The sequence below is a fragment of the Neodiprion lecontei genome, chromosome 5 (assembly GCF_021901455.1).
Source record: "Neodiprion lecontei isolate iyNeoLeco1 chromosome 5, iyNeoLeco1.1, whole genome shotgun sequence".
Lineage (NCBI taxonomy): Eukaryota > Metazoa > Arthropoda > Insecta > Hymenoptera > Diprionidae > Neodiprion > Neodiprion lecontei.
Window position 1 is genome coordinate 28,095,077 of NC_060264.1, and position 22,258 is coordinate 28,117,334.

The window sequence follows — 22,258 nt, forward strand, 5'->3', positions numbered from 1 at the left end:
TCGCGGTAAATGAAACGATATTATGCCCTCGCGATAGAAGGGCTCGATTTTGTCGCAACGGTGCTTTTCTCCAGGGGTGTAACTTCGTATCCACCCCCACCAATCCCATCCCCTTCCTCCCTCCTCCCTCCAGTTCCAGCCACCACCAACTACCATTCGAATGAAGATACGATAAATAAAAAATGCAGTCGCGTTTACGTCAGTCAACGATGAAAAAAAAATGGCTCGTTCATTAGTTCCATGAATAATCGATCATTGGTTTGAATTTCAACGTGAGAAACGCGAATATATGGTAAGGAGAGTTTTCGGAAACGCTTGGTACTAATTAACGAGTATCGGTGCCTATTTGCTATTGATTTGAGCTAAGCGTATTTTTGAAAGCCAAGAATGAAATATGGCCTAAAATTGTATATTCACGTATTTATACATATATTACCGGATGGATTACTTTGAATTACAGGTAGTGTGTTTTGAAATCTCAAGAGACATTTGATGGAACTCTGTGAAAACTGTTGTAAAAATTCTGTTTACTTTTCTGAATGTTGATCATAGCGTGGGTACTTTTCTGTACTCTTTAAATATTTCTCCAACGACAATGTTTCACAAATTTCTCTCGAATTTCACAAAGCCTCACGTATTATTCAACTCGCCCCTCGTTCATCCTTATCTGTATTCGAAGAAGCATCGATTAATTTTGAAACACACGAGTAATGAAATACGGAAGATGAAATGAAAATCAATGGCGATAATTTTCAATAATACCAGCAGCAGCACCCCCACCAAAATATAATACCTGGTTATGTGTTTTCTTTGCAAAATGGTCCAGCGCAGGTTACCATGACGTTAATTTCTTTGCGCATTTAATCTCTGTATTCTTGAATTATAAGCGAGATCTGATCAGGTTTGCTAGCTCAATGTTATTACAAGAGAATGGTAATAACCGGCTGCTTTTTATTGCATTTGTGAAGTGGGGTCTGAATTCAGATCCAAGTTTCACTTTTTACTTTCCTATGTATAGCCTACGGTAGATATTAAATTGCCAATATTAAATTTGTCCAGTTAGTCGTTGGTCAAATGCGACCGATTGCGAGGCCTAAGCCTGGTTGAAAAGTTAGAAGTTTAAGAGTTGAAAAAACAAAATGAGATATTTAATTAATATATAAGCTGATTTCATTTAACGTTATATATATAACTATACGTATAACATTATTATATGTATATGCATTCTCAGCGAGAGATTTTGAAAATGTCTATAATAATTATCAGTTATGAAAAAAAATTAATTATATTGTACCTGTGTTGAATATAATAATAACAATAATAATAATAATATACACATACAGATTATTTGGTGAGTTTATTTACACGATAATTGTAGTTATAATCAATATTGTTATTAATCAATTTATTGATTTGTTGATTACCTTGAATTCGTTCGCAATTCAAATCATAGCAATATGTATGTACGTACTTATATCAATTTCGGATGAGATAGAAAATTATTGACTCCTTATATTATATATATATAATATATACATACTGGTATAAATAATATTGAATCGATATTCACGATGAATGTTCTACGACGCAGAAAATTTGGAAGAAGTACATAAATTATAATTATCACTCATAAATAATGAACATACACCCGATTATAATAATATATAAATTTAAATATTATATATATAAATATAAAAATACGAACATACATTATATATACATATATACCTATATCTAGCGGGAAAATTCAAAGGCCATATATCTAGCGGCAATATCGAAAGGCTGTAGGTATATATATGTGTATGTATATATATATATATATCTAGTGAAACGCCTAGTCCGACGAAGATCTCTGCTAGTAATGTTCAACATATATATGCTGTTGATTCTATTGAAAGTATGATATATAATATATACCTATATTATATTATAAACTAATAAAAATACGATACAAATTCAACCATTAAATATTTGAAAAAAATAAAGAAATTATTAAATAATACATACATACATACCTATATATATATATATAGAGCTACGATAATGTAATCACAGAGGTCGTGTACCTTGTGAAAAAAATATGAAAATCAATGAATCAGTTTTATTTCTGTTTTCATTCGCATACTTCGCACGCTATGTATTCAAATCTTGCATCTTGTTCAAACTAGGTGATTGTTATTCAATCGAAGCTATTTTTATACTTCGATGCATTCCTTGATATCGACGGATTATTCTTAAATTTGTCGTTTCCGCATTTCGCAAGAGGATATACTATTCATGAGGAAAATAAGTATGAAATAATTATTTTCACTTGTTACATCGCGTATACAATAATTTTGATTGTGTGGCGTCACCATGGACAATCTCACATCAAGATATGCACACTGCCCTATCCTTATCATAACGTTTAGCCGAAATTTGCTCTGACAATGAGACTCGCTGGCATACTGTCTTTTTTTTACTAACAATCCACGGGGAAAATTGTAACAAATTTATCAAATCTTTGTACAATAATCAATATTAAATTTCATTCACACGTAATTCTCATCATGCGACCGTAGCGTTTTGAACTGGCTACACTGTTTGCCTTGAGTGCGATTTCCCTAGTTTCCAACCAATAGCAACGGTGGAAACCTAGGGAAAACGTCCGCGGCGCAGCCAGTCAAAATCCCTACTAATGTTTCTAATGGCGAATTTGGCTCGCAGAAAAAATGCGCACTGAGTATATATTCCCGAGCCTTGAGCCAACGAAAAAGCTAGAAATCTGCATCGAGTGTGCATTTTTTCTGTAAATCGAATTCGCCATAAAATAACGCACATACAAGATGCTGAAACGAGCGTTGATTGAAGCCATTAAATCTCACCCTCACGGGAGTTTATTGTCACATTTTCAGGTATGTTTCTCAATTGAAATAATATTTCACGCAATTTGATGTTAATTAATGATGAGAATTTGATATTCTTTGTGAGCCTTGTGATTCCCGGGCTGGTAGCGCCATCTATCATGCCGCCTATGTTTGGATGGGGTAGCACACAAACAAAGCCTTAAAAAATACGTGTGTAAAGTGTCAGTTGAACGGGGTTGGAATTTGTGCATTTTATTTATTAAAAAGGAAAAAATCCCAACAATCAGTGAATGATATTGGCTCCAAACCCTCTGACCAGGATTGAATGCGAAGGCACGTGAATTACATATGACTAAAAAGTGAGTAAAGAAGAAAATACCACGAATTACCTGTGCGGCGTTTCTCGCCGAAACCTGCAGCGTCGTTGTGCATGTATGCGTATATCATTAAATCACATCAAACAGTTTGGTTAAAAACTTTTCTACGCACGAGAAACCGAGTCTAGGGTGTTTCAGTCGCGTAATTGGTGCGTGATTCGTTTGTATAGTTGTTTATCATTCAAGCAAACAAGTATACACCTTCCCCTTACAATTGTTGACAGAGAATAAATTCATTCTCTTTTTAATAACAAGGGTTAAAAATGCGTCTTGTATAACCTTCCTTACCAACTATCAGCTCTATTTTTTTCGCTAAAAATAATAAATACAACATGGCGGTGTTAACGCAAGTCGATCTCGAACCTAACCTCTAAAAACTTAACCAATTTCTCTTATTGTTATTTGTTGACAAATTTCAAGCCGATTTCAATATAAGACTAATTTTTCATTACAGATTTTTGGGAAGATGTACGATGGAATAATCTTACCGAAGCTTCCCGCTAATGAGGCTTGAGTCATTGTTAAAATACACATCAAAGTGCAAAACAAAAAGCGTGCGAAATCATAATCATGGAGCAAGACACAGAAGCCGTCTCAGCGACTGACGACTCGATTGTTCCTAGTTCTACGGAAGCTCAACCAGAAGCCGGGGCATATGTAATGGATGAAAATGCCGAAACACCCGAAAAAGATGGTCTTACAGGCTTGGAAACAACTCTAGCAGTGGTTGACGATAAAAACGAAGACCCCGTACCCCCTAAAAGCTGTGAGACAAATCTAGAAGATACTCCCAAATCTGATGCAGATACAGCGTCTGTTCCTAAGCTAGTTGACTCGATAGAAGACAATAGAGTGATTAAGTCATCTACTGTAACTGACCTAGCGTTCCACAAGAATGTTGAATCTAACGAAAATTCCCTTAGCTTAAATCCTCTTGACTCGGAATGGAAAGATACTGATGTATCTATGACAAGTGTGAGTGAAAATCCAACCTCTGAGGCAGAAGAATCTACTATAGTTTGCAACTCTCCAAATTTAGAAAAACCTTCAAAGCCAGAGAAGAGAAACTTGGACACAGTAGAGGAGAGTTCAAAACTACAGTCTCCTGAAAAATCAGATAATCCTGACGTAGAAAAGGCTTTAGATACTTGTGCTGACGACACAGCGATGGAAGAAAAACCTGACTCCAAAAAGTGTATGGACAATATAGAGGATAGTTCAAAACCTCCATCCCCTCAAAAATCTGACCATTCTGATGTAGAAAAGGCTTTAGATACTTGTGCTGATGATCCAGAGATGGAAAAAGAACCTAATTCTGAAAAGTGTGTAGAGGTAGATATAACAAAACAAAAGGTATCTGAGCCTGAAGAATCACTTTGGAATTTGAAAGTTGGCGGGGGTGTCGAGGCTGAGAAAAAACCTGAAGCTAGTGAAAGTGCTGTGGAATATGATACAAAAAAATTTGACTCGTTAAATTCAGAATCTAGTCTCGATGGCCAGGAGAAAGATGCACTGGTAGAAAAGAATGTGTCTGTCATAGAGCCTGAGAATACAGAGTTTGTGCAAATATCGCAAGAGGATAAGCATGACGAGTCTCACATAGAAAATCAGTCCATAGATAATGCGGAAGATCCATTCGGCGGTGACAATGAGAACTCGGAACATCCAGACGACGATCATATGGAGGCTGATAATCTTGATGGGGAAATTGCTGACCTTCAGAAGCTTGGAGACCAGGCTGATAACCTCCAGGATGTAGTTAAAGCTAAGGACAACTTTCAGCCAGACAAATCTAAAGATGATTTGAGCAATGAAATACTGAGTAAAGCTGACAGTGGTGACTCTGTGGCAGATGTTATTTCCGATAAAACTGTTGACGAAATTGTAAAAGTGCAGAAGTTAGTTACGACTCCTTCGATTGAGAGTGAGGACAAATCGGAGGAGAACAACAAAGAGGCTGTTGAAGAACGAGATACTGGAGAAGCAGCTGAAGGAAAAGAAAGCCCCGGAGATGATGAGATCCAAAAAGATGGTAAAGAAGGAGAGAAACTTTTGGCTAAGGCGAGCCTTCCACCTTTAGGGGCCGAAGACATATCATCTGATGTTCTTCCTGGGCAGGATGATGAACTATGTATTATTCCTGATAGTATGAAGGTCATTTTGCCTGGAGGAACAGCAGAGAAGACTAGCGAAGGCGTAGAGAGTCAGAAAAAGCCGGAGGAAGAATCGGTAGAGAACAATGCGGTAGATTCGGAAAAAATTATGGATGACGATCAAAGTCTGACTATTGTGAAAAAACCGGTTGTAACCAAGGCGATATCTGGACAGTTGGTTCCCAAGAAGGGAAGAATTGTGACCGTTAAGTCGAAGGGTGGCAAGCCTTCTTCTGCTGATGTTATAAACCTAGATGACGATCCACAAAATTCAGAGTCTGAGGGAAGTAAGCAGAAAGAGAAGTGTAAACAATGCAATAAAGAGCAGTCGTGCAAAATAAAGGTGAAGATAGGCACAGAGTGCTTCAATGTTTGCTCAAAGGAATGTAGGAATTCATTTAAGGCAGCTAATAACAAAGCAACCGATATTCCGAGCGATGGAGTTAACTCAAAACGGGAAAAGAGATGCGCAGGGTGTCTCTTGATCGTCGATGCGAATGACGAGAAAAATCTTTCCTGGGAGACAATGGAATTCTGCAATGAGGAATGCCTGGGCAAATTCCAAACCAAATACGGAAGCTATTGTAGGAATTGCAATGGCTCCGTCCAGGCGGTCAGCCTAGGAAAGTACTGTGTACGCTTTGGGTATGACGTCAGACAGTTCTGCTGCTCAACATGCTTAGAGGAATTCAAAAAAGGATTAAAGGTATGCAGCTACTGTCAGAAGGATATCAGTTCTGGTACAGAAGGATTTTTAGCTCCTGTGGGGGATAAAGGACAGTTTAAAGACTTCTGCACTCAGGATTGCATGGAGAAATATTCCAGAATGAGCTCCAGTGAACCTCCGGCATCAGTGAAAAAGTCTTGCAGTGTTTGCCAACTGGTGAGATTTACTTTTTACCATTCATAGTCTAGTCGAGGCCAACAATAAGTCCCCAGAATGTAGATCTGTTCTGAAGAGAGCAACTTTAGATTTGCTTACTTGGTTGGAAGAGTATAGATTGACTTTTGCTCTTTGATCAAGTCCTACATCTTCAGAGATGAAAAAGACACGTACTTCGTTACATGTATATGTATATTTATAACCCTCTTCACTACTTTTTTGTAGGAAAAAATTGTCCACTGCGAAGTACAAATTGATGGAGGGACTCCAGCAGCCATATGCAGTGATCCTTGTTTTGCAGCATTTAAATTTGTGAACAAGGTTGACCCAGATCAATGTTCGACGTGTAAAAAATTCTTCCAGTTGTTGAGTAAAAAGAATTTTGTTGTCTTCTATGAAGGAGAGGCGCACATGTTCTGTAACAAGACATGCCTCAACGTTTTCATAATAACTAACAGAAAAATTGTACCGTGCAACTGGTGCAAAGTTAAGAAGTACAATTTCGATATGATAAAGAAGGAACTTAAATCTGGACAATTAATGATGATGTGCAGTTTGAATTGTCTCACCCTTTATCAAGTAAGTAGACCAAAGATTATCTCAATTGAGACCTAATACCGAACAAATTTTGTAGACGAATTTGAAATTTAATCAAACTAATACTAAATTCTGCAAATCGTGTTTACTTTTCAGGTTTCCATTAACGCTGTATCCGCAAGGAGAATAAACTGTGACTTTTGTAAAGAGTTTTCACAAGCTCAATACCATCTCACGATGTCAGACGCAACAATACGAAATTTCTGCTCCTACAAATGCGTGATGAACTTTCAAAGCCAGTACACGAAATCTCCGATCACCATTCCATCCAGCGACGATCCGGTACCAACTGGAAATCCTAAAAGATCAATCGCCCAGCAGCGATCGGTTGTACAACCTAGTCAAAAGCAGCCACCTGACCTTCAGACCAAAAGCTTGCCAATTATTTCCTCTGTTACAAGTCTTGCCTCAATTGCAAACGGGCAAACTTGCAGCCCGACTACACAGCAGAACCAGACCAACAATATAGGCACAAATGTCTCTGTCCAGAGTCAGCCACCTCAAGTCCTTTACACGCAACAAATCATAAGTAGACCTGCTAGTCCAACAAAGGTCCACAACAAAGTAACCCAATGCAAGCCGCTGATGCACACAAAGGGCGTTTCTGTCCGACCTCACCCCTGCACAAAGTCAACGCAAACCGATGACACACCACAGATTTTGATACCAATCCCTGTTCCTATTTACGTTCCGTTTCCGATGCACATGTACAGCATGCCATTTCCCGTACCTTTTCCATTTCCTCTACCCATTCCAGTTCCAATATTTATTCCCACTACTAGAAATAGCGCCAAAGGCATATTCAAGGAGATAAAGAGAATACAGGAGAAGATACCCGCAGATCCGTTTGAGGCAGAGCTACTGATGATGGCGGAAATGGTTGCAACTGAGAAAAAACGCAACGAGAGTGATTCAGATTCCGAGGACGATAACAGGTGCGTTTTTCTGATGGGCGCATTGCATGATTATTGAAGTTATGAAACAAAAAATTCTGCAGCTTGGTTTTTACGTTCGTTTTATTTTAATATGACAATCTTTATCCCCACAGAGACGACGTAGCCGATGTACCTGCCAACTCGACTAGCGATGGTTTCAGTCCTGACGGTGTAGATTCGAGCCATGCTTTTGGAGATGATATGCTTCAAATGGCATTAAAAATGGCTACTGGAGAGCTGGACGAGCCTGCAGTTGATCTTGAAGCTGCGTTGACCCCAAATACAATAACTGCTACACAGGCTCCTCCCCAGCAAGATTCTACAATAGACGGAGATGGTAAATAAGCAAAAATTATGCGCTAAATCAATACGAGAAATGTCTTATTCAACCTTTATTTCTCCGTCCTGTAACAGTTCAACCTGAGAGACTGATAACTTCAACTCGCGGCCGGAAACGCATGGTTCCCTATAAACCACGCTCTACGCCAAGTAAACGTGGTAGAAGAGTGTCTGGGACAAATGATATACCCCTAATGCCTCCTCCGGAGCCGCAGCTGCCCCCGCAACCAAGAATCATGGAACCCATAGAAAAACCAGATGCCAACATGGCTCTAAAATACACTTTTGGAGTCAATGCTTGGAGGCAATGGGTAAGAGAACGAAGAATAAACATATATCTGACAAAGGAATAAGAATTTGAAAATTTTCGAGAAGATTGTATTAGTTTTTTTAGTGTGAATTAGGGACCTTTGAAGTGTCTCTGACAGTAATTCGACAGTAAATAAGATTCTAAACTTTTTAAAGAAGTTCTTTCCACGTTGTTCTTAGAGAACTTTAACTTCGGTATTTTGTCAGATATTACTGACCAAGTTCTGCTCTTGCCTGTGCTGACTAGTCGTTTAAATAGATATTTTTGGGATTTTCAGGTGGTAGGCAAGAATGCTGAATTAGAGAAGCAAAGTACGCCTGCAAGGAGAGTGAAATTATTTAAAACTGATCTATTACAATTGACGGCTGATGAGTTAAATTACTCGTTATGTTTGTTTGTAAAAGAAGTGAGAAAACCGAACGGCGCTGAATACGCACCTGATACTATATACTATTTATGCCTAGGTAAAAAATTTACTCATTTTAAACATAGCTTGCTTACAGTTCCCTTTCTTTACTTTTGATACCCTGTCTTCCTAGTTTTATTTACAATTTCCAATATGACTAAGGTTTGATGAATTTTCAGGTATACAACAATATCTATTTGAAAATAATCGAATAGACAACATATTTACCGATTCTTACTACGAAAAGTTCACAGAATGCTTGAACGACGTTGCTAAGAAATTCTCTGTGTTATACAATGACGCTCGTAAGTAATAATTTGGATTTGATGTATGAGATATTTGGAGAACTTATAAACCGAGTGGTCGATTAAATATTCCGAGAATAATCGACCTTTTACTTATAGGTAATTATCCCTTAGGTTTTTTCATTTTATTTACACTTCTCAATCTGTCTTATAGAATACATTGTAACTAGAGTTGAGGAAGAACATCTATGGGAAAGTAAACAGTTGGGAGCTCATTCCCCTCACGTACTACTTAGCACACTAATGTTCTTTAATACGAAGCACTTCAATCTGGTGGTAAGATAGAGTTTAAAATTTATTCAGATCTCTTCGTTTAAACGGTTAACCGTTGAACGCGTTGCTGTAATGTGAGATTATAAGAATTTGGTTTCCTCTCTTTTTCTCAAGTACGTCATATCTCTACTTCCAGACCGTAGATGAGCACATGCAGCTATCGTTTTCACACATAATGAAACACTGGAAGCGAAATCCTGCTGCTCAGCCTGCGGCAGTTGCCGGAAAAGCTCCCGGCTCGCGTAACGTCTTGTTACGTTTTTATCCCCCACAATCTGCCTTGGGTAAGATACATGTTTTGTCCCATCTAGAAAGATGCATTTATTTGTTCAGCACGTTGGTATTTATCATCTTTGTTTAAAAAATTTGTTTCACAGAAGCGAATTCAAGGAAGAAAAAGGTTTACGAGCAACAAGAAAACGAAGACAATCCATTAAGATGTCCTGTCAAACTTTACGAGTTCTACTTATCAAAATGGTAAGATTTACTTTTTTTTCTACGATCGTTAGTTTTCGAATGTGGGAAGCAGAACAATCATATTGATATCACAAATTTAGTAGGATATTTGGAGACTATTGACATATAAGTAAAAGTCACACATTAATAGAAAATTCATAAACTTTTAGGGAGCAATTGTTCTATTAATTTTTTTTTTCATTATTTGTTTTTCTGTTGTTTTTTTTTAGCCCAGAGAGCGTAAAAACCCGGAACGACGTGTTTTACTTGCTGCCAGAGAGAAGCTGCGTACCAGACAGTCCAGTGTGGTATTCAACGTCTGCTCTAGCAAAGGAGCACTTAATCAAGATGCTTTACCGGGTAAAGATGGTAAAAGAAATCAACGTGGCTTTGTTGACCAGTTAACTCTTCCAATTAAACATATTTTATTTTTATTAAAACGCCAATAAAAAAATATTTGTTTTCCATCGATATTAGTTCGAACTAGCTGCTGAAGACTTTTTGCATGTAGGATTTGTGTTTGTCCTCATCCACATCTTAACGATTGATAAGAGCAGTACGCCTAGGGATGCCGATTGAAAGATGTTATTAAAGATTATTAGAACCCAAAAACGAGATTCTTAATGTGTAAATTGTCGGACGCTAAAATTTTTGAAAGACAACAAATAGATTTGGAAAAAATTACGTTGCATCAAATTTTACTCGATAAAGAAATGGTTTCACAGATATTAAAAATTTCAAAAATTGTACAATGATCGTAGCGGAATTTTTTGACAAAATGACGCTAGATTCATAAAATTTTGTACAAAATAGAGTCATTAGTAAATAATTTGAAGTATATGAAATTTATCATCAATTGGGTGCGATTAGATAGAAAAAAAGAAATGGAAATGAGAGGTCGTTTGTGACAAAACATAACGTGCAGATATGTATTTATTGTTATGAATTTTCACATCACTGTTGTTGTCCGCATTGTTCAGACCAGACATGCCAAGGATGACTTTGCATAATGCCTGTTGTAGTTTACTATTCGTACAACTTATTTACCCATTCGCTATTATTCACCATCATTTTTTACCGTTTATGGTTTTAAGTCAAACTTAGTCTTTATAAAATAGAAGACATTATGTTACAAAATCTGCTATATTTTCACGAGAGACTGCCATTCTGTTTTTGAAGGAAGTGAAACGAAGCAGAGTAGAGCGAAGTGAAAAAAAAATATCGACCTTTGATCCATTGACTATTATTATTATTCGACATAAACAAAAATAAGAAAAAAAAAAAAAAAAACGTATTGTTAGCTACTACTCCTCGGTGATGACGATAGTGATTACAGTAGTTCTAACAATAAACCTAATATACTGTAAGTCTACTTCACAGTATAATTTACTTGTAAAACTTAACTTTAAATATAGCATTATAACAATTTTGTATATAAAAAAAATGAGAGAGTCTTGGCTTTATTTTCATACGTAACGAACAGTAGTAATTTTACACTCTGTAAGGTAATCACGATTGTTCAAACGGAGCCGTCACTACAATTGTATCCGCATATAATTGGCTTGGGAATCTTTTTTTTTTTGGTTTTGTAAAAAAGAATAGCAAGTTTTTTCAAAAACTGTGAGAACAAAAAAATTTTCTGTGACGTTAAATCACCTCCGTGCGCGGGAAGGTTTATGAAACTTATATCATCCTCGAAAAAAACAGATATTTGACACATATTCAATCACGTTTTTATTTTTCATTTCTGTAATCATAGAAATGATAGTTTGTATTTATTTCATCTACATGTTAACATAATTGTGTGTACATTCGTATTTTAGTGAAATTATTCTACGTCGGCTTATCGGGGCGATTGAATTTGCGCTTACGGGCCATTTTGCGTCTTGTTATCTCAAGCTTGTGAAGATCTGAATATACTTCAGCGAATATGTCCTTCTGATCTTCCATTGGTATGGTTTGACTGAAATATTGGTAATGAATTTTAATCAAGATTTTAATTAACCAAGGTAGTCGCGTAGTTGTTATTTCTTTGCTTTTGCAAAAAAAAAAAACCTTACCGGTAAATTTTCATTAGATCAAATTCCTCCCAAGGTGTCTTATGCTTCTCTGCTTTCCTCCTACGTTTTTCGTTAACTTCAAATTCTTGGACTCCTTTCAAATCCTGTCTCTCCCATCTCTCAAGCCATGGCGGAGGCTTTAAGGGTACCTTGAGTGTGTTAATACGGACAGGAGCTGTTTCGTCAATGAGCTCTGGTTCCATATCAAATGGAAAAGTGCTGTACTCAATAGGACAATCACGTAGGTAAAGTAATTTGTCATCGAGTCTTTTCTCCAACCTGTAAATGTGATATATAAACATTACCTTCGGTTTAGGCTTGAAATGATTTGGTGTTTTCCTTCTGTTAAACTTACCATAAGTTTCACTTTAAAGCAAAGAAAATTGATAAATCAACCAACAACATACCTGAGGCATTCTACTTTTTGAATTGTCGGATCGTACATGTTGTATACGACTTCCATTCCCTGTTTGTCAATGGCGTTCCTTAGTCTAAAACTAGCTCTCAAGCCACAGCCCTTTCTTTCTATACAAATGCCAACAAATCTGTTTGTCTTTCCAACGGCGTGTGAATCGGAAAGTGTAACAGCAAGGATAGAGCCAACGTAGAATGTTGGAATGTCTATGTGAGCCCTCCGTGCCATCATATCCATACGCTCCAATCTTTCTCTTGTTGAATTCCTATAGGCAGCATTTGGATCGGGGAGAAATTCGGGGTACTTGAATCTGAATTCAAGTGGGGCAGTGTTTTCTCTGTCATCAACCTTTCGTTTATCATCGGCATTTTCCTTTGAGGATTTTGCTTGGGTCTCGATAGCCTGGGACGACAACCAGCGACAATCTTTTCCAACTAAATAAAAGGCGATGTAACGGTTTAATGGTTTTCTCCGGTATTTTTTGGAGTGTAGATATTGAGGTTAGAAAACAAAAGTCAATGAATCATAACTGCCAAGAAGTATTTTCGGAGAACGTCGTTACGATTGGTGACTAAGGGGGTTTATTAATGTGTGTCAAACTTACATAGCGATTTGAAATTTTGTATATTCTGTCTTATATCGTGGGACAAAATCCTGCCGACAGACGCCATGTTTTCAGGCGACCATCTACACACTCAAATCAGGTTTCTCTCTGCTCAAATCACTGATCGCTGTACTATAGAGACAAGAGATTGAAATATAATAATACTGGAACGCTCACTGCGGTTTTTTAACGTACCAGATGGAGTATAAATAATTTATGGATGATCAGGATACTGATATATCTGCAATTAATCGACGACAATTATACTCGAATCCATCTCCTTAGGAATAATATTTGTTTTTGTGGTGAAAGGCATGCAAATTATTCGCGAATATAACACGTGTCGAGTTACGTTCATAATTATACGGTGCGTGGTACTATATTTAGTCAGTATATTACCCAAATAACATCTCGCAGTGATGGGATTCACTTTTTACGGTATGAGGCGGACCTAAATTTGAGTAAAAATTGAACTTGATATAATACGGTTTTTTCTGTTAAAAATTCATTTATGAACTGTATTCGCCGGGTCCTTAGAGCATCGGGTCGTACGAACGCCTGAGGCGATGTGTAACGGCAACCCGACGCACACGTTCAGGAAAATCAGTCTGAACTTGTCAGCGCATCGTGTCATTCGTGTTTGGTCGTCGAACGGAGAGCCACGCAGCCGAGCGTCGCGGCGTTTAAATCGGAATATTCGGAGTGTATCGTGAGTAGTATTATACAATACGATGAGTGCAGTTCCACCGAGTGAAAGAAGTTACATTCGTAAAGTGTAAAGTGATTCTTGAAGTGAGTTCGGTGTAGGAAGAATTGGTTAAGGGGGTGCTGTACTCGATTTCAACATTGTTGATGAAACAAAGAAATAGCATAAATTCTACGAATTCACCATCACGATTTCGTAGAATCCGTGCCGTTTCTTTATTTCTGCGTCAAATGCAAATGCATTGGAGTGTTATTGTTTATTATTGTGGGGCTGTTAAGCCCTTTTTCGCGTTTGAGATACGTGGACTTCGATATTTGGAGATATTTGAACACTTCAAGGATGAGCTGTGCGATCTTGATATCACGGAAGCGGGAGCTGCAGATGACAGTCGTACGTATTATTCGAGTACGGTGATGGTCGGCGAGGCTGTATTATGCGTAAGTTATGACTTGGCGTTTAAATTGCTATTTAGCTATTTCTTTGCCTCATTTGTCCACACACACACACACATTTATGCAACGAGGACTTCAGGATGTGTGATGGATGCACGGTTATGGGGATGGTGCTAAGGAGGTCGACTATGTCTGCCGACCTCACATTGAGGACGATCAAAGATTCGTTAACCTCCATATCACGAATATTACGATCTATCTGTTGTAAATGTATGTTGTGTCATTGCCGTGCCTTGTATGCATTTACAGGCTCGTATTTTTTCATCAGTACATCTCATATCGATTTTATATCGTTCGCCAACATATCTCCGCCCCTACAATTCTTCGCATATTATCGTTGGGTAATGTTTCATTGAATCTGTTTACATTTGTGTCTTTCGACGATTTCTTGATGCCAGCTCATTTATCGTAAATCAAGTGATGTTTACAAATATGGGCAGCTCAAAGCGCCCGGATCGTTGGCTTTGTTATCGGATATTCACTGCCTTTTGTTTCGATTGTCAACATTTGTTTGGAAAGTGACTATCGAAAACATTTGAATGTCAATCGAAGTGCCATCTACGTTCACACAGCTCGACGTTTTCCACCGCGTTGTTCGCTTTCCATGCGAATCAGCCGTGCGGCGTTGCTCGTAGGCGTGACTATGGGATTGCTTGTTGCACGGCTCCCGCCGATAGAGAAGCTACCGGATTCATAAGACGATTTCTAATGGCCCCGGCCCACTTACCCGCCGAGTATCAGTTGCAACAATTTGCCCAGGGGTAACCGTCTCTAAATTCTTCCGTCAATGTCGTAATGACGTCAGCGTCGCGTCATCCCAATGCCACCTGTTATCGAGTGCGTTATTTGCGTACACACGTATGGATACCGTTGAACCTGTTTGTTAGTGTCAAGCGCCCGTAGTATTATTTTGATAATCTTAACGACAATAACAAAGCGGTACTCGCAACGTGATCGAATAGCCGGAAACAGCTGAAGTATACCAACTATATTGTCGGGGACAAATAATTTCGCGTGATTGTTGCGTCGATTTGAAGAATGAACAGATGACTAGTACCAGCGAATGGTCAGCCGGCTGCTTTAATCTTTAGTGTAAATTTTTAAAATACCTGACCATAACCATAGTAACTATAATTATGGTAAAGAGCAATCGCGGTTGTAATATTCACTGTAACATTATGACAATCCTTGTAGAACAGCTGCAGTGACACGTGTTTTTTCTACTTTTTTTTTTTTATTTTATTGTAGTTACACAGTTTTATATCTGTCATTGGCTATACTTGTCAATAAATTATTAGTTACCTAGTGTAAACGTCTACATTCTACATCTGCCAAAGTCTTTCATCAAATAGAAACAGTTCTGTCGTTTTATTCTCGTCATGACTTTTTGTCAACGTTATCTCAACCCTTCTTGTCTGGCCTCGTTGACTCTTGCGGTTCTAGTCAATCTGTCTTCTCAAACATCGGTGCTGCAAAATTCTCAGGTGAGAAAAAGCTTACGAGCATCCTGTAACAATATCGTGTGAGCTGCATCAGTTATGCTCGATAAAATTATCTTGGGAAATTTTACCGGTTTCGATTGATTTTACAGATCAAGACGCCCTATTTGTCTGAAAATAAATTTCATTTTAACGATTATACCGATTATACTGACAACGACAATGGCAACAGAAACAGAGTAAAGGACAAGGAAAGAGGACCACAAGCACCGCCGTGGTCTCCGTTACTTAGCAGAGACGTTTCATCGAGTCAAATCTCACCTGGCTCAAATTCATTTTCGGAAAAATTGGATCCGAGTGCGTTTGTAACAGTATAATTCAAGCTTTATACAAATTTAGAGAACATTAATTTATCAGAATCTGCGAGGTCGTGAGTCTTTTGCAGTTGTGTCTAAGAATACTGTGAATTTATCCGAGCCACAAAACAGCTAAATTTAATTAGTCTATAATCTGGAAGTATTGATGGGAAATTTCGTAAATGTAAAACGTACGTATTTCTTCTATACACAGGTATAGTTTGGGACGATAAATGGGCTTCAGATATAACATTTGGCCAGTTATCCGCAGTGTCTATTGACCCAGAGGGTAACGTGGCTGTGTTTCATAGAGGAAGTCGAGTGTGGAACATCGGTAGTTTTGGAAATGACAATAAGTTTGACAGAGAAGCAGGGCCGGTAAGGGAAAACACTATTGTGCTTATAAACAGCGACAGTGGACAAAAGATTTCGGAATGGGGTAACAGCATGTTTTACATGCCGCATGGACTTACCGTAGACCACTTGGGAAATTATTGGATTACGGACGTAGCCATGCACCAGGTTTTTAAGTTTGATGCCAATGATCTGGCTTCTGACAAATTGCAAAAAGTGAAAACCGGTAGAGAATTTGACGTCGAATTGAAACTCGCGGACAGTCATATGCTCGAGGAAAAGATTGGCCGATACGAAATCAAACCGTCTTTGATTTTGGGCGAAGCTTTCGAACCGGGCAACAGTAACACAAGGTTTTGCAAACCTACGGCAGTTGCCGTACAAAAAAATGGTGACTTTTATGTCAGCGATGGATACTGCAATTCAAGGATAATAAAATTCAATGGAAAGGGAGAGAGAATATTGACGTGGGGTCGTCATTGGGAAGGGACAGGTAAAACCTCTTTATGCTCTGATTTCTTACAAAAGAAACTTTTTGATCCATTCGGAGATGTTCGGCTTCTCTCGCAGATACTTAGTTTTTACATGAACATCTGTGACAGTTTTTGCTCGTAATTTAAATCTGGCATAAGAATTTGTTTGGATGTAAATAAAACGAGCTTCTTACGCGTATCACTGTATATAATCAACAACGGGCGATAATAATTTTGTCTACAGAGAGCCGTTACTTCTTGCCCCCATCGAACGCATTTTTAGTACCTCACGCGTTGGCACTGGCGGAAGATTTGGATTACATATTTGTGGCAGACAGAGAAAACGGGAGAATATCGTGCTTTCATGCTAATAATGGAAGCTTCCACAAGGAATACAAACACCCTTCAATCGGTGACAAAATATACAGTGTCGCTTATGCTAACGAGAAAATTTACCTCGTTAATAACGGCGCACTAAAATTTGAAGAAAGTAGGGGCTTCGTCATTGACATAAACAATGGCAGCATTCTATCGCAGTTTGGTCCCCATCCAAGCTTGCAAACTCCACACGACATAGCTGTTTCTAGTAACGAAGCACATATTTACGTTGTTGAGTTAAATCCGCACAAAATTTACAAGTTTTCTCAAGGTAATTGCGGTTTACTCTTACAAATATTGAATGTAGAATCTTAAACGCTCTCTATCAAAATGCGCTAGTGTCAAATTCTGTAAAACACGAAATCCATCCATCGCTTGCAGTTTGTTTCATTCGTTAGTTTTGTGAACGCTTTCATTTTTTTCCATAATAATCCAGAAAGAGGTTAACAACTGAATTCACGTTTACTTTCGACAAACAGCAATTATTACTGTTTTGCTTTTTAGTAAATTTATTGGGGACGGTGATCGTTCAGCAAGTTATTATCAGATTCCAAGCAATTTTCTGAAGATTTTGATTTCGAAAGAAAGTCAATTTCACTTGGAGATCCGTTTCACCCATTTCTAGAAGACTGATTAGGTAAATCTTCTGTACTGATTTATCGTTATTTCCAAACCTCTTCCACAGTGCCAAATTCACCAATTCATCAGCAGCAGCAACGTCGCAAAGGAGAACTTTCGTCTTCTGTTATTCGCTCAACTGTGACGCCTCCGCGTCTCGACAGTGTTCCTTTGACTGGCATCGACAGACCTGTTACTGTGAGTCACAGAGGAGTGACGGCGACGACAATCGTCTTATCTCTCGTCACCGCGGCTGTAGTACTCGTGGCACTCTGCTTTGCGATAGCGGCTATTATTGCCCGATGCAGGAAAAGAGGTAGAGTTGACAGATACGACGACACTGATGTCGAGTTCACTAAATTAGTTCAGGAAGATTGATGTCTAGAGAGACTGTATGTTCTCTGCTTCGTTATTATTGATTTTTCTGTATTTCGTACGACATTTAACTGACTGAAACTGAAGCTCTCGATTATTTCATTCGCTTTTCTTTTAATTGTGGATTTGGTTACTAAGGAACGTGTTATTAAGGCAGCGCAGATTCACTCCGTGTATTCACCGCTGTATTTCACCAGTATCGACAATTGATTTCACGAATTGCGATTAATTTCTACGCCTTACGGTTGTTTTATTTTATTCATCTAAATGCCTTTCTCAAGGTGGCACAGTCTTTTTTAATGTATTTTAAACTGACTGATGTTGAGTACTTACTAATTTTACATTGATTGTAGAATCACTGATATTCATTAGTCCAAGTAGCGTCTTGTCCAATATTATATGTTTATAAATTTTTCAAGACGTAATTTAGTATTAACCAGTACACACATGTACTTAATTAATTTTTCGCACAGGAATACTCTGTTCTTTTAACATTTAGTTTGTTTAATTATAATTCTTATACCGAATATGGTTGATGTTTTGTCGATCTGTTAAAATCTAGATTTATTTTTTGTATATAATAACTTGATGGGTTGTTTTTCTTCTTTTGTGCTACTCAAAGTTTCACAGATAAGTATTCGTCAGTGACCGTGATCAACTACACTGTTTTCAGTAATATCGTTTAATTTGCGTTGAATATAAATTTGGTTCCTAACTTTAAAATCGATGCTGCTAAAAATGTGATGGACTATTTCAAACGTTTGTTCTGCTGTTTATTTATTTTTCATTTTTAATACAAGTATTCAAAAATTTTCACATCGTTTGAAGAAAATTCCTAAATCAAACAGTTGATTGTAACTGCTGGTGAGGAGCACATTATTTCATCCGTCCATAGTTTAAACTTTGCGATATTTAATTAGTTTACTGTACAGTATTTTAATTATGTTACATATATTATACATTCATGTTTATTATTTATCGTGGACAATTATTGTTTATGTATCCGCGTATTACGTAAATCAAGTAAAAATAAATTATACCATTTTTATTTCATTCGGTTTGGGTTCCTTTTTGTTGCATCATTTACATTCCGAATTCGCACTTTGATGACATATTTTTAGGCGGATTTTTTTTTTTTATACGTAATTATTGTTTTGTACTTTCTTACCGATCGAAATGATCGTCTCGCGTCATACGGTAAATATCTTGTCTCACCGTCTGTCGACGCTTTCTCTTCCGTACTTCTCTCAAATTCTTATCCTTTGCATGGTTCCAGGAGCGGCCAATTGCATTATCCGCTGGAAATCCGTTTTCTCTATACCCTTTACCATTTTTACAGGCTGCTTGCTGACCGTTCGCCGAGATATGCGTGGTTGGGAATCCGAGAGGAGAGAAAATTTCAAACTTTCGAATTTTTCGGAAAACCGGAAGAGCAAAGGCAGGAAGTTTTTTGACAAACGGCCAAATACTCGAGACTTTAGCAAATTAAATACCGAACCCGAAACATCCGACGATGAAAATAATCTCACTAAAGTAATATGAATATTTACCGAAAAAAATTTGCCCCGTTCTGTTATTCATTCCGGAACAAAGTTCCATATAAAATGATACGGTAACCTTGATATTAGTTAAAGAAAAACAAAGTATGTCCCGGAAAAAAGAGGTGAAGAGTTTTCAAGAAACGCGTAATGAAAATTTGTTTTGAGACTTGGTAATTTCCGCGTGTATTTTTTTTTTTTTTTTTTTTTTTTAACTTTTTTTACTATCCCCCAATAATATACATATTCTTTCGCGTGCCTAACGTTACACATATATTAATCGGATGAGTAAAATTAAATGGCGACCAAAAGAAGTGCGTGTTTTATATTGTATAAGATTAGTATATAATGGATATATGAAATTAACTGTAACGTAAGCAAAAATTGCTAAAGTGCATATAGCAAGTACATTTCAGGTTTGTTTATCGATCGTGCGAATCATTTAATTAACATTGAAGATTGACTATAAAATATCATGCTGATTAATCATTGTTACAGTGATCGTGATCGTCAAAGCGCTTTCGGCTCATCGTTGCTTTTAATGTGACACCGAAGGGTTCGAGATCCCCGTGTTTGTTTTTTTTTTTTATTTTCATCGCATGAAATTTCGAGACATTGGTTTTTTGATATTATCTACTATTCGACTTATTGTGAGGTTTGATTCAACGACACCAATTTTTCGATATGCATCGAGGTGTTTTCGTACTTTAAGAAGTAATAAATCGAATCGTCAAGTCATTAGGATTGTACTTCATTTGCCGAATGAGTCGAATATCTAATCGCAGGGATGAAATAATGATCGAGAAAAATCTTCACCGCACTTCTACGTGACACTTTGAATAGATATTCTCTCCGTGATTTATTTCGCCCGAACTCTCTCTGCACTTGATCCGAATTCTTCTACCGATTGCTGCTAACGGGAACTGATAGTATTATATACGACAAATACTTGTATCTCATACATATGTGTGTATTAGAGTGTTTAAAAAAAACCAACTATTTTTTTTTTCGAAGAACATTGAACAATCTTCCGAGTGTCCCTCAAAAATGACCTCGGTAAAATATGAGCTCTTAATATTGATATTTAGAGGTGGCGATTCTCAATTTTCTATTTCCCATTTAAATAACATGGGAAAATTTTTTTTTTTAATTTAGAATTTTATTGCTCGAAAATAAATCGGTGTGAAGATATAAACAAAACATATTCTTGTAGGAAATTTTACGCTCTGCAAAAAAGGTCTGAATAAAGATTTGCGCAAGGTAAGTCGTTTCGGAGTTATCAGGCCTCAAACATCGAACCGTTTGAAATAATGATGTTATTAATTTATAAATGCTACAAAACTGACTCATATCGTTGATTAATGAAATTTATTAATTAACATTTCATTGGAAGTCTATAGTTTTAATTTTAAAATCAATAATATTGTGTATTTAAGTGATATGAGTCAGTTTTGTAGCATTTATAAATTAATAACATCATTATTTCAAACGGTTCGATGTTTGAGGCCTGATAACTCCGAAACGACTTACCTTGCGCAAATCTTTATTCAGACCTTTTTTGTAGAGCGTAAAATTTCATACAAGAATATTTTTTGTTTATATCTTCACACCGATTCGTTTTCGAGCAATAAAATTCTAAATTTAAAAAAAAATTTTTCCCATGTTATTTAAATGGGAAACAGAAAATTGAGAATCGCCACCTTCTAAATATCAATATTAAGAGCTCATATTTTACCGAGGTCATTTTTGAGGGACACTCGGAAGATTTTTCAATGTTCTTCGAAAATAAAAAAAAATAGTCGGTTTTTTTGAAACACTCTGGTGTGTACATATATCGGAAGATTTTCGCGTCCATTGAAACCCTTCAATTTTCTTCCACCACGTGATCCTCGTATTTTATAAAGCCAAATAGCGAGGATTTGGGATTCATCTTGAATTCGAAACGTTCGTACCTAAGTAAGTTTCATGAAATGAAATATCTTCGACCGTGAGGTATGAGGAAGACCAGAACTAAAAGTTGGAAGAAAAAATGAAAATAAAAGACATTCACGTGAAAAATCTTTATACGCGTAACACATATACGTACCTATAACAACAAACATGTCTTACTATGCAAATTGTATATTTTCAATAAAATTTGGGTGTTTGTATACCGTATTGGACGCAGTTACAATTTCGACGTATCCTTTCTTATTCCACTCAGAATTACATTTTGTAATCGCTGTCAATTACACCTACAACTCGAAACGTGAAAAATTCGCGATGAATGCCACGATCGTTATTTAGAATTGTTGTAAAGATTTGAGAAATTACACGGGACGTAGTTAAAATGCGTCGGTAATTCAGAGCTCTACACCAGGTGGTTTTTCTGCGTCGGTAAGGCAAACCAGTGACCATACCGACCGTTTTATTACCGACAAACGGTAACGGGCTTGTAAACCCAGAATGACAATTGACTGCGGAGAATGTGTAACATTACGTGAATGAAACGTGAGGGAATGCGCGGGACAAGAGACGGGTCGGTTTAACGTAGTTTAAACGGCGCGAATTAACGCGTTAATTATTTTATTAACTGGAAATATACGATGCTAAAGAACCACAAATATGCTC

The 22,258-nt window shown here is 37.2% G+C and overlaps 3 protein-coding genes across 10 annotated transcripts; 2 read left to right on the forward strand and 1 right to left on the reverse strand.

Moving 5' to 3' along the window:
* The first annotated feature begins 2,679 nt into the window (after positions 1-2,679).
* LOC107225518 (zinc finger MYM-type protein 3) lies at positions 2,680-11,129 on the forward strand. 7 transcript variants are annotated; one of them, XM_046739661.1, is made up of 13 exons: positions 2,680-2,894; positions 2,971-3,205; positions 3,678-6,259; positions 6,485-6,838; positions 6,953-7,791; positions 7,905-8,128; positions 8,206-8,441; positions 8,718-8,904; positions 9,026-9,151; positions 9,306-9,427; positions 9,561-9,708; positions 9,802-9,901; positions 10,111-11,129. In XM_046739661.1, the coding sequence occupies exons 3-13, from the start codon at positions 3,794-3,796 to the stop codon at positions 10,283-10,285; spliced, it is 4,977 nt and encodes a 1,658-aa protein (XP_046595617.1). In that variant the 5' UTR covers positions 2,680-2,894; positions 2,971-3,205; positions 3,678-3,793; the 3' UTR covers positions 10,286-11,129. The 7 variants fall into 7 exon arrangements, with proteins under 7 accessions (XP_046595617.1, XP_046595620.1, XP_046595622.1 ...); XM_046739664.1 differs by lacking the exon at positions 2,971-3,205; XM_015666017.2 differs by lacking the exon at positions 2,680-2,894 and having other exon boundaries at positions 2,929-3,205.
* A 461-nt stretch (positions 11,130-11,590) lies between these two features.
* LOC107225524 (39S ribosomal protein L19, mitochondrial) lies at positions 11,591-13,205 on the reverse strand. Its single transcript, XM_015666028.2, has 4 exons — positions 12,960-13,205; positions 12,348-12,789; positions 11,941-12,219; positions 11,591-11,843 (listed from the first exon to the last, which is right to left on the reverse strand). The coding sequence occupies exons 1-4, from the start codon at positions 13,024-13,026 to the stop codon at positions 11,714-11,716; spliced, it is 918 nt and encodes a 305-aa protein (XP_015521514.1). The 5' UTR covers positions 13,027-13,205; the 3' UTR covers positions 11,591-11,713.
* A 2,254-nt stretch (positions 13,206-15,459) lies between these two features.
* LOC107225522 (peptidyl-alpha-hydroxyglycine alpha-amidating lyase 1) lies at positions 15,460-20,715 on the forward strand. 2 transcript variants are annotated; one of them, XM_015666027.2, is made up of 6 exons: positions 15,460-15,601; positions 15,709-15,913; positions 16,127-16,759; positions 16,984-17,388; positions 17,803-18,051; positions 19,450-20,715. In XM_015666027.2, the coding sequence occupies exons 1-6, from the start codon at positions 15,497-15,499 to the stop codon at positions 19,650-19,652; spliced, it is 1,800 nt and encodes a 599-aa protein (XP_015521513.2). In that variant the 5' UTR covers positions 15,460-15,496; the 3' UTR covers positions 19,653-20,715. The 2 variants fall into 2 exon arrangements, with proteins under 2 accessions (XP_015521513.2, XP_046595623.1); XM_046739667.1 differs by lacking the exon at positions 16,984-17,388.
* The last annotated feature ends 1,543 nt before the right edge of the window (positions 20,716-22,258 follow it).

Excerpts from the sequence above, each read along its gene's own strand:
- LOC107225522 (XM_015666027.2), top strand. The coding sequence starts at position 15,497 with ATGACTTTTTGTCAACGTTATCTCAACCCTTCTTGTCTGGCCTCGTTG. Across the intron at positions 15,914-16,126 it reads TTCGGAAAAATTGGATCCGA|GTATAGTTTGGGACGATAAA; the intron begins GTGCGTTTGTAA and ends TTCTATACACAG. Across the intron at positions 18,052-19,449 it reads TGCCCGATGCAGGAAAAGAG|GCTGCTTGCTGACCGTTCGC; the intron begins GTAGAGTTGACA and ends CCATTTTTACAG.
- LOC107225518 (XM_046739661.1), top strand. The coding sequence starts at position 3,794 with ATGGAGCAAGACACAGAAGCCGTCTCAGCGACTGACGACTCGATTGTT. Across the intron at positions 8,442-8,717 it reads TCAATGCTTGGAGGCAATGG|GTGGTAGGCAAGAATGCTGA; the intron begins GTAAGAGAACGA and ends TGGGATTTTCAG. Across the intron at positions 9,709-9,801 it reads TCCCCCACAATCTGCCTTGG|AAGCGAATTCAAGGAAGAAA; the intron begins GTAAGATACATG and ends TTTGTTTCACAG.
- LOC107225524 (XM_015666028.2), bottom strand. The coding sequence starts at position 13,026 with ATGGCGTCTGTCGGCAGGATTTTGTCCCACGATATAAGACAGAATATA. Across the intron at positions 12,790-12,959 it reads ACAAAATTTCAAATCGCTAT|TTGGAAAAGATTGTCGCTGG; the intron begins GTAAGTTTGACA and ends CCTTTTATTTAG. Across the intron at positions 12,220-12,347 it reads CAAAAAGTAGAATGCCTCAG|GTTGGAGAAAAGACTCGATG; the intron begins GTATGTTGTTGG and ends TCACATTTACAG.